This window comes from Ciona robusta, chromosome 8 (genome assembly GCF_009617815.1).
Source record: "Ciona robusta chromosome 8, ASM961781v2".
In the NCBI taxonomy this organism is placed as follows: Eukaryota; Metazoa; Chordata; class Ascidiacea; order Phlebobranchia; family Cionidae; genus Ciona; species Ciona robusta.
Genome location: NC_143242.1, coordinates 314,400 through 330,160, shown reverse-complemented (window position 1 = coordinate 330,160; position 15,761 = coordinate 314,400). Strand labels below are relative to the sequence as shown.

Here is a 15,761-nt window from a genome sequence, read left to right as displayed (position 1 = left end):
GTACTGAATAACCTAATACATGAAACTGATCTGTCTTACGAAAGTTTATCAGAGTCCCTAAAAAGTAAGATAAAACATTGATTGCTGATTTATGCCGAATAACAGGTGGAAGTGGCTGCCGATCATATGGTTGCTTTCTGGATGGCTGGAATAATAATACTAGAATTTCAGAAACTGATCTGTCTTACTTTTTAGGGACTCTGATAAACTTTCGTAAGATTTTAAAACATTGATTGCTGATTTATGCCGAATAACAGGTGGAAGTGGCTGCCGATCATATGGTTGCTTTCTGGATGGCTGGAATAATAATTCACCGTTATTGCACTAGAATTTCAAAGTACTGTTTACCTAAAAACAAAGTAAAACAATTTTTTGTGTAGTTTTGCACTTGGCAGGCAAGAAAAATTTCGGCATTGCGCCAGATTTTAAACTTTTTCGTGTATTGTGCACGATGAAATCATCTTCAGAAAAGTGAATTTCAAAGTACTGTTTACCTTGAATTTCAAAGTACTGTTTACCTAAAAACAAAGTAAAACAATTTTTTGTGTAGTTTTGCACTTGGCAGGCAAGAAAAATTTCGGCATTGCGCCAGATTTTAAACTTTTTCGTGTATTGTGCACGATGAAATCATCTTCAGAAAAGTGAATTTCACAAATGGTTGCCCTAAATAAAATTGATAGTTCCGGCATTGCGCCAGATTTTAAACTTTTTCGTGTATTGTGCACGATAAAATCATCTTCAGAAAAGTGAATTTCACAAATGGTTGCCCTAAATAAAATTTATAGGTAATGACCGAGGGGTAAAATGTTCCAGATAGACTGTATTACTAAAAAGTAATAGCATGATGAATGTGTTCCAGTTAAAAACAATTTTCTTATGGTACAGTATCTACACCATTACACCAACATATTCATGACCTACACTTTTCTTTGTGTAGCAGTTGTTTTATGTTATCTCCTTTAAGTGGATCTCTTAACCTTAAAATAAAATTTGTCAAATCTGTTCGGTGCAGTTTTTCGCTAGCGGTTTTCCCAAATTCTGGACGTCTTATGGAGAATAGTGACCGTCTTTCTCTACCTTCCTTGTGGGAATAGGAGCAGCCGGGAATGCAACAATTCATTATATCGAACCGTTGTAGAAGCTATGATCTGTCTGTATTTAGAACTTTACCGACGCTACTGTCTGTTACTATAAACACCAAATTGCCGCCTGGGTTCAATCATGCGTGACCTGTCTGAAAGTTTTTTACCGAGTTCAGTCTATTACGTTTTAGGTGTCTATGATAACACGCACCTCCCTCAACAGAAATCCGACTCCAGCAGAAAAGTAATAACTCTATGACAAGTCCAGGTTGACAACCCAGTTTATTCGTCAAAACGACGACATCACGCTACAGATAACAGTGGGAACTGCAAAGGCATTACAAGGCCCAACTGCCAGTCCATACAGCACTGGAAGAGCTTAAAATGGCGAGAATTGAAAATGCAAGAAGAAGCATTACACACAAGAAGAACATTATACAGCAAGCCGAAGTTTCTCTGCATTGTCACAGGAAAACGTCTCTCAGCATTATTGATAAATGCAAGCATTGTTATACATGGGTTACAGGAAACAATCAAGGTGCATATTGCATACACATTACGCCAGCTGGACAGTTCACATTTCTTTGCCTTGATTCCATCAATGTTTGCATATTTCACCTAAGAATGTCCAGTCGTTATAGTATTGTCAATCTTGGAAGTCATTTCTGGTCAGTGTTTTTGTACTGGGGAGCTTTCATATGATGCTCTTGAAGATGAAAAATAATTAAATGCCCCGGCAAGTGCTTCACCAGAATACACAAGCTTACCAACTAAATAAGCAGTTGCATTTGAATTTTTGTAGTCTGTGAGAAGCTTGGCTGCTTGTCATAACATTAGCAGGATAATAAACTGCCTGTGCTATTCTTGGCCATCTGTCCAGCCAAAGAAGAAATTATAATTAGAAAGGCAAGATAAAAACATTCATGATGAAAATCCTCTGAAATTTTGATGGCAAATAAAGGTACACTGGATATATCTACCTGGACTAGATGATGACAAAATTACAAATGAAATAATGGAAGCAGGGAAGGAATATTTGTTTAAGCGGTTGGATTCAAACTTTTGTGGACACACAATATGTTGTTCCTTGGAATGGACTGCAGCCATCTTGACCTCTATTGGTTACATGAGGTAAACAGAAATTTGACAAAAAAAAACAAATGCCAAAAAGGAATTTCGAAAAGCAAGCAGTCTACTTAAATTCAAAAATAACCTGGTGGTAGGTCTTGCAGTTCAGAGAATATTATAGTTAGAAAAGTTTTGCTAAAACGCTCGTTTGTCTTAAACAAACATATGCTAAAACGCTCGTTTGTCTTAAACAAACATAGCTTCAGTTAAGATTTCACACTGGTGGCCCCATAATACACGTAAGCTAAATAAAAAAACAAAACATTTATACTGTACTAACTGCTAGAACTTAGAGCAAACACTATCTAATGCGATAATTCGTCAAATAACTCATCAAAACTGTCTATAATTCGAACAAGCGCTGCAAAACCATCCGCCTCCAGTTTCGGAGAGGCGCCGACGGTGTCAAGGCCTCTTATAGAGGGCGCCATGTATATACCCCTTCTTCGGACTAACCACAACAAGACATTTGGATCTCATCTTAACCCGTTCATTGGATTTTACACAACTCTTATTTTCTGCCTTGCGACCAGGTGACTTGTGTTTTTGCATTTTTTTCTTTCGTTTGTTTATCCCAACACTTGTGTGCAAGAGCCCAATAGTATAGTACTTGGAGCCATAGCAACCTGAATATAATCTTAGTTATTGTAAATATACTGTTGTACAGTATTGAACTGTACAACCGTATCTTCTTCCGACACCCGTGCAAAACCTCAAGCATACGTAATTGATAATCGAAAACCCACAAAATTGGCAATATGTCAAATATTAAAATCGTGGAATTGGAAATGGAGATAAAGATATCAATTGTAATCCAGTTAAAAGGAAATATCAGTGTCTCCACATTCATGGAGCTCTTCGGAAACGGAGGACCCATCGAAGTACTGACCGGGGAGGTAGAGGGCGTGATAATGGAGTCCTTCAAAGACGCTGCTTTCCTGGTCACTCTAAAAACCGACAGCCCAGAAAACATTAAGAACATTTTGGACTACTGCAACAACTAAGACATCTACTACACCGGACAAAATGGGAACAAAACCAAAGTTACGGCACACTTACCAACACCACCAAAGGAAATAGTGACCTTGCACCCGATTCCACATGCTATATTGTCGAACCTAAATAAGAGCAACATTAGAAAAACACACATGGGGAAAAGTCTCAAGTATGTAATTTGGACATCATCGAAAACTACAAGAACATAAAAAATGGATGGCTTACAAATATATTTCGACAAAATTAACATGAACATATACCGAAAACTGCAAAAATCTGCCGAAAATGGGTTACTGTAACAAGACCCGGAGATTCCCACTTGCCATTGTGCAGATTCTGCAAAGAACGTGGTCACGTGCAGACAAAATGCCACAAGAAAAGTTTTGTACATTCTGCAAGTCAGATATATTAAGAAACTGCCGATCAAAGCCTTCAACACAGCCGATAATCCCCTGGAGAAAACAAACCAATCAATACCATGCAACGCCAAAGTCTACCCCAGCAATTGAAATAAGAAACCGGTTTAACATATTACAGAACTAAACATAGACAGTATGGAGCATTTTCCCTCAATGCAGGCAGGAACGAACAGAACCATAAATACAAGAACATCCACTCCACCTAAGGCAAAGACACCCAAACCCAAAAGAACGCCCAAAATAAAAAGAATGCCCATCCCAATGCTAAAAAAAAAACTGATGAGGAAACAGCATCAAACAAACAGCGAGACCTGCATGAAACATTGGAAACAGCAACCGCGGATCAACCAACTACAATCAAAGACCAAGACGACCAGACCGAAACGAATATCCAAATAATTGAAAATTACCACAGGCTTTATACCACTCCAATATTATGGACACAGCATCTAATATGGTAGAAATCATTGAAACTGAACCACCCCAGATCCAAAGATCGTCCGGCAGCCTGGAGGAACTCTTCGAACAAAGTTCAACAGCTTCAATAAGAAGGAAGACATTCCAAACCTTATAGCCGTATATCTGTAATTTTAATATACACTATACTTAAACTAATAGATCCCTTTTTACAGAGACTATGGCTCTCTAACTACTAGTAAATATAATAATTCAAATATCCAACAAACAACAGCCTTATCCGAAGGACTCATATAATTTTTGGAACGATAAATGTAAACAGTATAAAACCTAAGATAAATGCAATCAAAAATTACCTCTAAATAAATGAGATTGATATCTTGTGCATACAAGAAATTGGATATATGACTCACCACATGATTAAAGAAATCGAATTAGCCTGAAACGTAAACATTTCTTCCAATACAATAATTGACAAAATAGAACCACATTTTCGAGCAGGTACTATATGTCTAATAAAAATATATAACAGATCAATATGAAATATCTCATGAAATTATCATTCCAAATCGAATCCAGAAAATCAAACTAAAAGAAAAGAATGATTTGCAATCCGGTAGTAAAGCGGAATATACGAGAATTCAACAATTGGATATATTGGAACAAAAATTGGAACTCAATTTAACAACTAAAAACTTAGAGTAATTGGGGATTTTAACTTCGTCACCGAACATATCAATACGTTCAGCACGCGAATATATGGCGAGACGCAACTTAAAAAATGGGGAACAATAAAAAAAAAGCTATACGACGTTCACCGGAAAATACACAAAGACAAAATTGTATATACTCGCACGACTTTTGTTTATGCCAGCGGAATAGATAGAATATATGCTAATCAAAACATAGATATCCATTATGTGACAAACAACTTTTCGGACCACAACTGCTGCCCGCAATGGAATTACGCATAAAATACGGGTCCCTCCTTTTACAAAATAAATAACAATACGCTAAACCACAAACATTCAAAATGCTATATACACCTACTGGAAAAATTGGCGGTTGCAAAAACGATGTATATTCAATATTTTTGAATGGTGGGAAAAAGGGAAATAATGAAAATATAGAAGCCACCTTGAACAAATTTGTTACATAGAATGTGTAAAAAGATTAAATGACATAAAAATAAACGATAAAAATTTTGAAAATAATCATAAATTAATCCTACAACATAATATAAACGGCGAACTTGAAGAGAATACTTCTCTTTTTCTGTTTCTTCCAAACAGGAAACCAATTTTTCTAAATCAACTAACCGTTTCGATGTCAAGGCGTGACCTCTCGCTGTTGGGTCAACTGCAGATATACAGCTTAGCAGCTTGTTATCTAGCGGAAGTTTTTTCTGTAAGTACTTGGCACATTCTGCATATGCATTACTAGCCTGGCTAATGAAAAACAGCACTGTCAAATCTGCTCTTTTACTACTTTTGACAATTTCGCAGACGCCCGATCCAAAGAAGACATCCTTCTCTTTTAAAAGAATCTCTGTGTTATTTAGATCCATCTTCTTCAGCTGAGAACAGCTTGCTGGTATCTGTTCCGGCTTAGTGAAACAGAAAAGAAAATCCCGGAACAACTCCTCCACCTTGTCATGCATTACATGAATCAGAGGCTCTTTACTTTGAAATAGGCATACATAGCTCTTCATCATTGGCAGCGTTGATTGGTAAAAATGCATTATAAGAAATGATTTCTTACACTTGTATAACACCTTGTCAATTATGCGCAATTTCCTGGATTTTCCAGCATCAGTCAACTTTTTGTTCGCAAGCACCTGGTGTATATTAGTCAATCTCTCTCTAGCTGCTACTCCGACACATTTCTTTCTATAAATGTCAACGACCATGGCATAATAAGTGGGTTTCAGAGCTGCAGGGACAAATGAGAAGTAAAATACCTTGAAGACATCCATCAGACGAAGCGTGCTGACTGATAGGTCGTATGCAGAGAGCCAGCGATGACTAACAAATCGCTCGGGCATGTTGAACGTAACTCCAAGAAGTTCACAGGCTTCTGAAAAATAATCACGCAGATCAACTGACCATTTCAGATCATTGAATAGATCAGTGAATAGTCCTTCAACCCAACAATTAAATGGTGAGCAAAACTTCTTGCATGCATTATGCACATGGTGACATATGTCACCATCTATATCTAAGAGCTGGTGGAGCTTTAGTGTCTCGAATCAGTTTTTCCAGGCCGTTCTTAGATCCTCGCATAACAGCACACGAATCCATTGGAATAGAAACTAAGTTTGACCACGGTAGACTGTACTTTTCGAAAAGATTGAGAAGGACATCATAGAGAGATTTAGTATCAACTTTAATAACTTCGATGGAAGCTAAATGTTCGACCACAACATGTTGCTCTGTTTCAGAAAAATAGCTTACAAGGATTGCGAACACGCGCTTATGGCTGTTGCTTGTACTTTCATCTATGTTCAGTGAAAATTTACACTTCCTAATTTCGGCTAAAGTTCTGTCTAAGAGTGTCTTACTCAAACCATGTGTAAGCTTGTAGGAGGCTGTTGTGCGATCCATGGTCAGGTTGTCCAGTACTTTCTTGTCTTTAGAGAGTTCTTTTGCCAGATTTATCAAGACTGGTGCAATTGACAGGGGAAGGTTGTTTTCTGATATCACTGCAAGCACCATTGCCTGAAAAATAAATGTTATTTTTTTAACAAAAAGTTAAACTACGACGCACGTGAAAGTTAAACTATGACGCACGTGAAGGTTAAACTACGACGCACGTGAAGGTTAAACTACGACGCACGTTAAGGTTATAAACTACGACGCACGTAAATGTTAAACTACGACGCACGTAAATGTTAAACTACGACGCACGTAAAAGTTAAACTACGACGCACGTTTTTTACTCTCGATATAATTTTAAGCCAACAACCCAGATTAGTTTCAATGCAAGTTAATCGCGATTATGTGAATTTTAATTGGTGTAAATATTAGACCGAGGTGCGACGCTATCAGTAAATTGAAACTGACACAAATTGTAATATGATATTAGTAGTAATATAATATTACAAAGTTTTTTACATATAATATTACAAAGAGCGAGCTTGGACAGAGGCCAAAAACGTCGTTCTTAGGGACCGCGCGAAAACCGCAGAGTGTTTGTTATTCGATCGATTTCGTTACCTGATCATTACGAACACGTGGCGATCGCAGCTCTAACAACCCTTTCTGCCCCCCGGCGCCCAAACTATAGTCAGTAATACGCTTTATAACAAGATTTTGTAGCTTAGGTGACCATGCGCGTAAAATATACAACATACGGATTTTCAATAAAAGTAACCGGTCACGGTCCGGATTGACTTCTACAACCCTGACCTAACTTAAAACTATTAACAAAACTAAATACCTGAGCATTACCGCGCGAAAACCGCAGAGTGTTTGTTATTCGATCGATTTCGTTACCTGATCATTACGAACACGTGGCGATCGCAGCTCTAACAACCCTTTCTGCCCCCCGGCGCCCAAACTATAGTCAGTAATACGCTTTATAACAAGATTTTGTAGCTTAGGTGACCATGCGCGTAAAATATACAACATACGGATTTTCAATAAAAGTAACCGGTCACGGTCCGGATTGACTTCTACAACCCTGACCTAACTTAAAACTATTAACAAAACTAAATACCTGAGCATTATTGACACGGTCAGCTAATGGTACAAGTGGCTGTATTGATGAATCCCTTCCATCTGGATCTTTAAACAAGGAAACCAGCCCATGTGATTGCCGAGGTTCAGATGTACTCCCTCTATCTGTGATCTGAAGTGATGCCGGCAGTTGGTAATTTGTCTTGATCAGTTTTAGTTTATCTAAAATATAAGTTATATATATCATATCATTCATACATGCACTGTATGTCATCCCATAGAATTTTGCTTATGTCTACTTTTACACTGCATTACAATTCGTTTTTGTATAGATATAGACATATAATTATTATTTACCCGTTTTAAGTACTAAAATTGAACAAAAAATAACAAATTTTCAATACACAAATAATGCGGAATATACTATACAGTACGAAACCACCGTCAGTAAGCGATAATATGAGTTTTTATCCAGCAAATTCAGTAGCAAAGTTGTAGGTTTCGACAAAAAATCGACAGTGAACTAACCTTTATGTTTCTTCGTTTTGATGTGTTCTTCAATCGTATGAGCTCCTCTGCTGGCATAACTTATGATGTCGGAACATATGGTACAAAGGACTTTTCCAGGGGCATCAACTTTCCTTATGTGGTCACCCAACTTTGTTACGACTTGACCCATATGCACTGTCACGTTTTTTTCAAACCAGGCCCACCTAAAGCAATTCCTAATACCGGCACCTTAATCGATCTCCCTTCCACGATCCTCTTCCTTTTTACCAAGAGCTTTTGGCATCTGGGTGACGATTAGGGCTTTGGTTTTTTCCATATTTCTAACAAAAGCGATCTTTCGCGATCAAAGGCAACTTCAATATGCTTGGACTACACACATAAACGCCAACGTCAAATAATGCTGTCTAATTCGTATTCAAACCTGTTTTAAAGCACCTCCATGCTAGATATTGAACGTGTGAATTGCTATTATGACGTGTGAATTGCTATTATGACAATAATCAACGTGTAAATTGCTATTGTGATGCAATGAATCCACGTGTGAGTGTCTGCAATTTCGTAACAAACTGTCTGCTTGGCTATGGAAAACATCTAGGTTGTCTATTACGCCAATATTATGTTGCAAAACAAGTCCACATAGTCTCACAGTATTAAAAATCGAGACTAATGACCTAATCGCCGTTGCAGGGGGCACGATCAGAGCCACATCGTCGCTCTCTGTCTTATCGCGAAGATCCAATCAACGAACGCGGATACGCGCTTGTAAATAAGATAGTTATTGATATTCAACCTTATCCAGTCGTCAACTGCATGGTCGTTTATAAGTACCGTCCCCCCCCCCCAAAAAAAAATTTTTTCTAAGCGGATCTAGACGATTCACAAAAATGACCTTTTTGACGAAAAAAAGTCGGAAATCCGCGAATCCGCGGAAGATTCTCATCCCTGATTTTTTGCCATCCCCACCGAAAGAAACTGTTACAGTGCACCCGGTCCAGGCATACATAGAATTTTCTAAGATAAAAACGTTACTGGAAAGAAACAGATGGGGCAAAATAGTGGAAATGGAATTTGGCTTCCACCGAAATTTCAAAACATAAAAAATGGTTGGCTCAATGTATATTTTGAAAAGTTAAACATAAACAATATTATCCCCAAAGTAATTAAAATATGTGGAAAATACGCTACAGTGACGAGGCCTGGGGAATCTCATCTACCCCTTTGTCGGTTCTGCAAAAAAAGTGGGCATGTGCAGACAAGATGCCCAAAAAAGGATACTGCACCTTTTGCAAATGCGAAGGACATATTCTTCGAAACTGCCGATCCAGACCAACCGACATTCTGAAGAAGACCCCACAGCCATGGACAGTAATAAGAAAAACAAACACCCAAACAATGCCAACACCCATACCCTCAACCCCTACCCAAAATAGATTTGCAATATTGGAAACTAAAACAAATGAAAACAACATGAAATTGGAGAACCTGAACAAATTCCCCCAGCTTCTGAAAGCACCAAACGACCACTACCTCTACTCCAAAAAAGCAACGTACACCAAGACCCAAACCAATCCAACCATTCAGTAACAACTCCCAACAATTTCCTTCTGGACAAACAGACACTGAAGAACCTCATGACAAAAACCATTCAAATGCTTTAATCGCTACATCTGACAAAAGTACACCATCAACTACAACTACCCCTCCTACCGATGGCAATACAATTTTCATGGGCGACCAAAACTTTTATGAAGACGCTACCAATCCAATATATACGAACTCAATAGAAACCAGACCTTTAACCGATCGCAAACCAACGAAACAATCGAGCCACCAGAAATTCGAAGAAACCTCCAATCCCACCTTAAGATTCCAAGAGAAACCACACCGTCAAAAAGACCCAAACTCGAGCAGGAACATGTCACCTAACCCCCTTCCATCAAATATACTATCCTTTTTTATCAATCTTGAATAAATCGTATATTCCTTTTTACACCTAATGGCAGGCGCGGTCGAAAATAACGTAATAATTGGAACGCTTAATATCACGCAATATGCAATTATATGAATACTAACAAAATTAGCATACTGTCTCATGGCCTAATACACCAGTGCTCTTCAACCGGTACGGTCACCAAAATATGCCAAGGGTGCACCAGCGTACAAAAGGGTGCACCACGAACTTCACACTAAATAAATACTTTTTACATAAAAATTTAGCAATTTTAACGTATTTAAAAATTTTGAGCATTGTTTTGTCAAAGTTTTTAACAAATTTAGCCCTTTTCCTACAGTTTTATCCCCAGTTGTTGGTGTTATGTTTTTTTCGCGCCAATACAGAGTTGCGATAGGGGATTCCCCAAGCATCGTCTGTCTAGGCATTTTTAGCCTTGAAAACGCATTGTAGGGATGCTAGAACAAAATGTGTGTACAAATTAGCTAAAATGCAAACAGGGACATGTGGGCTAACATTTTATTTGAATATAGTTGTTGAATTAGGTTGTATTACTCTAATTAGTGTGATATATATGTACAAACTTATCAAATCTTGTTGGAAGCTCAACATTTTATGGTTGTTTTGTCTGACCACTTTTTATGAGATTTTGTACAAAAGTTGATAGGTAAAAATGTATATTACTATGGGTTTGGATAAGATTTCAAATCTTGTTGGAAGCTCAACATTTTATGGTTGTTTTGTCTGACCACTTTTTATGAGATTTTGTACAAAAGTTGATAGGTAAAAATGTATATTACTATGGGTTTGGATAAGATTTGGTGTTGGATTTAACAGGAATAGATTCTATGAGATATTTAAGTGGGGAAACATTACTTTCTTTCAATGGAAATCTTGCGAATTGTTGATGTCTAATTGGATTTTTGATTTGGGTATGATATTCGAATTCAATATTTAGAACTGTTATACATCACAGAACTATTTTGTCTGTGATGTCTCTATTCCAATATTTTAAATCTTCAACTTCTGTACCAACGGGCGAGGGTGGTGTCTTTCAGCGAAAGGAAGACAGTGCAAGGCATGATGAAACTAGCGAAAGCTGTGAAACGGAAACTGAAACTTCTTCGACGTTTATTGCTTGCAAAGGCGGGAGAAATGTAAAACGCAAAAGTCAAACAATGCCCACGTCAAAACGTAGAAGATGGAATGAGGATTATGTGAAGTACGGTTTCCGTCGTTCCACAGATGATGAACACAAACAATCATTATCCATTGGCTATTTGTTTGTTTTGTGCAGTCAAATATGCCAACTCCAATCTTGTTCCTTCCAAACTCTACAAAAGCAACATCCTGAACACCAGTACAAGTCCAAGTAGTTTTTTGAGTCACAATTATCATCAATTCATAAGCAACAAAGATCCTTTAGATTGCAAATGACAGGCAAAGAGAGTAAAGACATGTTGTTAGCTTCGTTCAAGATGACCCATGTTGTTCTTAAAAGCAAACGTCCTTATACAGAGTTAGAATCAGTAGTATTACCATGTCTTAAAATAATAGCAAATTTGATTCATGGCGGTAAAGAAGCAGTTAAGTTTTTAAAATTTCTCTGTCTGATACCACAGCTTATCGCCGATGTAAAAGTATATTAACAGACTTGGAGGATCAGTTGATACAAAAGTTGAAGGAAGCGCCTTCATTCGCCATCCAGTTAGACGAAACAACTGATGTATCTTCAGAAGCTCTTATTGTTTTAGTTTTTTTTATCAGAGGAACATAACTCACGAGCCAGCAAATTTCACGACAATATTTGGTTGGCAAAAGTTGCGTACATGGCGTCCATTTTTGAACACCTCAATAAACTTAACCTGAATTTCCAGGGGAGAAAGAGGATATCTTTGAAAGCATGTTCAAAATCAATGCTGTAAAAAAGAAACTACCACTGTGGCAGAACCGAGTTGCATCATACAATTTCTCTGATTTTCCGCTTTTCCACGACTTCATGAAAGAACATGGAAGTAATGTTCAAGAGAAACTGTTGCCACTTATTAATGTCCATCTTTATTTTTTTGCAAGAAAACTTAAAATGCAGAAATATTTCAATGCAGAACAGAATGACTCACTTAATGCCAGTTCTTGTATATTACAACCTTTCGTTTATGACGGGCCGACTACAGAAATTGAAGATTTGATTGATCTTCAATCGGATTTTGGTATGAAAGTATTATTTAAAGAGACAACATACACTGACTTTTGGGTGCACCTATTAAATGTGCCAGAATACAGAAGCATAGCAGAAAAGGCAATTTCCGTGCTTATTCAAATGCCAACAACGTATTTATGCGAAAGCGGGTTTTCTTGTTTGTGTGAAATCAAATCTCGAAAGAGAAATTCAATCACACACATCGATCAATTGGTAAGGGGAGCAATTGAAAAAGATATCATACCTCGGTTTGAGTTGTTAATTAGTAATGTGCAACAACAAAAAAGTAATTAATAAATATCTTTTTGCTATTTTCTCAAGTTTGTTTGAATGCTGTTTTATGACGTCGTGCGAAAGTTAGTACTCGTAATCAGCCTGCAGCCATAATCGAACTCGCAATGTCAGTGTGTAAAACTTCGGCAGCTCCGCTTGGTTTAATTGACATAATGATATGCATAATGAATTTCATATCGCTTTTTAGGGATGTACCTAGTCGAGCCTGAGCTCAAAAGCACGAGCCTCTCTTTTTGCAGCCATAATCGAACTCGCAGTGTCAGTGTGTAAAACTTCGGCAGCTCCGCTTGGTTTAATTGACATAATGATATGCATAATGAATTTTCATAGCGCTTTTTAGGGCTGTACCTAGTCGAGCCTGAGCTCAAAAGCACGAGCCTCTCTTTTTTGATGCTTAGCACCCAGCTGAAAATTGGACCGAGCTATAATGTTGCACGCGAGAGCGAAAAATATTAAGAAAAAGAAAAGTAAAGCAACTAAAAGATATGTAAATTCTCAAACTTTTTTACATTGTAATAATAAAAACTCCTACAATAATTATAAATATTTTTTTCTAAACGAATTCCATATCTTGCATCACTGGGAAATTACGAAACTAATCTTCTTTTTAACCGCAAACCACATGTTCCTAATGATTTTGATTAGCGGTGCTTGTCAACTAAACAGGAACTTATTCTCGTACGCATTTCTCCTTGATGACGTCATTAGTTTTACGTTAAAGTGCGTAAACACACCCCACGTCACTTTTATTTTTTATGGTAAATTCATAAAGCGACTGTTTTATTGATTCCAAAAATACTTTGCTTATTAAAATTGGTCCAGTATAGGCGTAGATATTCGTCCTCAAACAGTGATCTCTGGCGCTGCTAACCTTTTTTTTACTACGAGCTTCGTGATTGTGACATAGGAACGTACTAGTCACGTGACTGATTCATTCGTAAAAGCAAAACCTGCGTTTTTTGTTCTCTCGTTGGTAGTACATTTCTCATTTTTTTTCGCCACGCAACTTTCAAATCAGTTTTATGAATTTTACGGTGTTTGAGCTGGAATATCTTTGGTTATACAGAACCGATTAAAACAAATAAGGTGTCGTTGGAATTAGAAAAACACACTTTATCTATTAAAGCGATGTACATTTGAGTGTGTTTAGGTCATTTAAAGCAATCAGGGGTGCATGGGTTCGTCACAACAAGTTTAGGGGTTCACCAACCCAAAAAAGGTTGAAGAGCACTGCAATACACGGCCTAGGAATACACCGAAACTGCTCAAAAAATAAGAGGCCTATTGACGCGAATAATGCCCGTTATAATACATTGTTACGTCACGGTTTTATGAATGGATTTTGCTGTCTGGCTGTAGTTTTTGCATCAAATAACAGTTTATTTACCATTCCCGGTTAAATTACCTTATTTTTCGGGTTATTTTATCAACATCTTATATTTTTTATAAATGTTTAAGCATGACTGAACAGATAGGAGTTACTTTTAACCACGTGCGGCATAAAAGTAAGTTTTACCGACAGTTTAGTTTGGCTCAGTCGCTGAGTGAAAATAGTATTTGGCTTAAAACAGAAGTTTTTTAAGACAGCCTATATATATCTAGCAAAAGAACACTGCAGCAACAAGCAAGTTAATTAATATGTATGTTGTGGACTTTTAAAACTGGTTCTTAAAAACAATATAGGATATTGGATAAACACAAGCATTAGCCTTTTGTCTCAAGGAGTCAAGGTGCTTATGCTTCGATATGTCCTGCTGCTCATAACCCATTTTCTACTCGAGGTATTTTTTGTTAAAGCATGATAGAGGCTCTTCCTCGAGGTCCAAAATTGGTTCATACAGCACATCATAAATTACAAACAAACTCACGATAGCCCCCCTTCGTACTTAAGTGTTGCATCTAACTTTAGACCTTTGTCGCTGTTTAAATTTGACTAGTCTTCCTTCCTGACAGAATTATTTAACACATGTCTGTTTGTTGTTAAAGAATATATTAATGATGTTACTGATTGAAGATCTTCTTGCCACTTCTTCATGATCATAACATGCAAAGATGGTACCCTTTTACTTTTTATCCAACTACGGAACACCTATTGACCATGCTTAAATAGCTTGCTTAATAATTCTGGTGGCTTAGAATTTAATCTAAATAAAATTATAAAGGTGTGCTGCATTATAAAACTTGCCAAATGCCTGTCTACCAAATTAAATACAAGAGAGCAAAGCTCTAATGGATGGGCACGTACAATTTAAACATTAAGATAGATGATATCGGACAAAGAAACACCGAGTGGTCTCACTGCTGCTATTGTGAGTCCGGAATCAAGCAAACACCCTGACTTTTCAATGTGTTTAGACAATTATGTTTTGTTGCAAGCGTAAAATGGCTAACATATACCCTGTCAAACATCTTTAGAAAAAATATAAAATAGCCCTTTGAGTTTAAACAAACTTGCTAAGTTCTGTTTGCATTTTCCTTTTGTGGGAAGGTGTAAAATAGCTTTTATTAATATTTTAATACATTTTTTTGCAAAATAATATAAAAATTACCCTTATTACCGGTCCGTTTAAAGTTCGCTATGCCACAATATCAGTTCACTATGTCCGCTACGTCGGCAACGTCGGCAACGACCCAAATTTCACAAATTACCCGCTTCTAGGTCTTGTTTTTGACTTTTTTCAAAACAGAAAACAAATTGCCAATGTGTTTTTATACTTTAAAACCTTTATATTTGTTTTCAAGTCCAAGCTTTACCTAAATTTACATTCTATTGGCTGTAGGAGATTTTTTATTGGGATGTCGGGAGTGTATTTGTATAACTAAAAAATATATGCCTGGTCCCTTTTGTATAGAATACATACGCAGGGTCCCTTTTGTATAGAATCTGTCGCAACCCCTACATTTTTATAAAATCAACGCCACTGCTGGTATATTGCAAATAAACCTATTGGGGGTTGCAACATTATTAGTTTGACAAAGAATAGTAAAGTTTGACAAAGAATACATAAAATGTTTATGTATATTAGCTTATTGCACATTTATTACCTAACTGCACACATTTTGGATACTAAAACAAATGAAGAAGCA

The 15,761-nt window shown here is 37.0% G+C and overlaps 1 protein-coding gene across 2 annotated transcripts; it reads right to left on the bottom strand.

Annotated features, from left to right (window-relative positions):
• Positions 1–6,243: 6,243 nt before the first annotated feature.
• LOC149731971 (uncharacterized) lies at positions 6,244–9,952 on the bottom strand. Of its 2 annotated transcripts, none has more exons than XM_089882376.1 (3): positions 8,248–9,952; positions 7,760–7,891; positions 6,244–6,759 (listed from the first exon to the last, which is right to left on the bottom strand). In XM_089882376.1, the coding sequence occupies exons 1-3, from the start codon at positions 8,302–8,304 to the stop codon at positions 6,247–6,249; spliced, it is 702 nt and encodes a 233-aa protein (XP_089738502.1). In that variant the 5' UTR covers positions 8,305–9,952; the 3' UTR covers positions 6,244–6,246. The 2 variants fall into 2 exon arrangements, with proteins under 2 accessions (XP_089738502.1, XP_089738501.1); XM_089882375.1 differs by having other exon boundaries at positions 7,760–7,941; positions 8,248–9,950.
• Positions 9,953–15,761: the final 5,809 nt, after the last annotated feature.

What these genes read in the sequence shown, in the direction of transcription:
- LOC149731971 (XM_089882375.1), bottom strand. Translation starts at nt 8,398, where the DNA reads ATGGGTCAAGTCGTAACAAAGTTGGGTGACCACATAAGGAAAGTTGAT. An exon ending in CAAAACGAAGAAACATAAAG is followed by an intron (nt 7,942 to 8,247) that starts GTTAGTTCACTG and finishes CTTATATTTTAG; the next exon opens with ATAAACTAAAACTGATCAAG. An exon ending in ACCGTGTCAATAATGCTCAG is followed by an intron (nt 6,760 to 7,759) that starts GTATTTAGTTTT and finishes TTTATTTTTCAG; the next exon opens with GCAATGGTGCTTGCAGTGAT.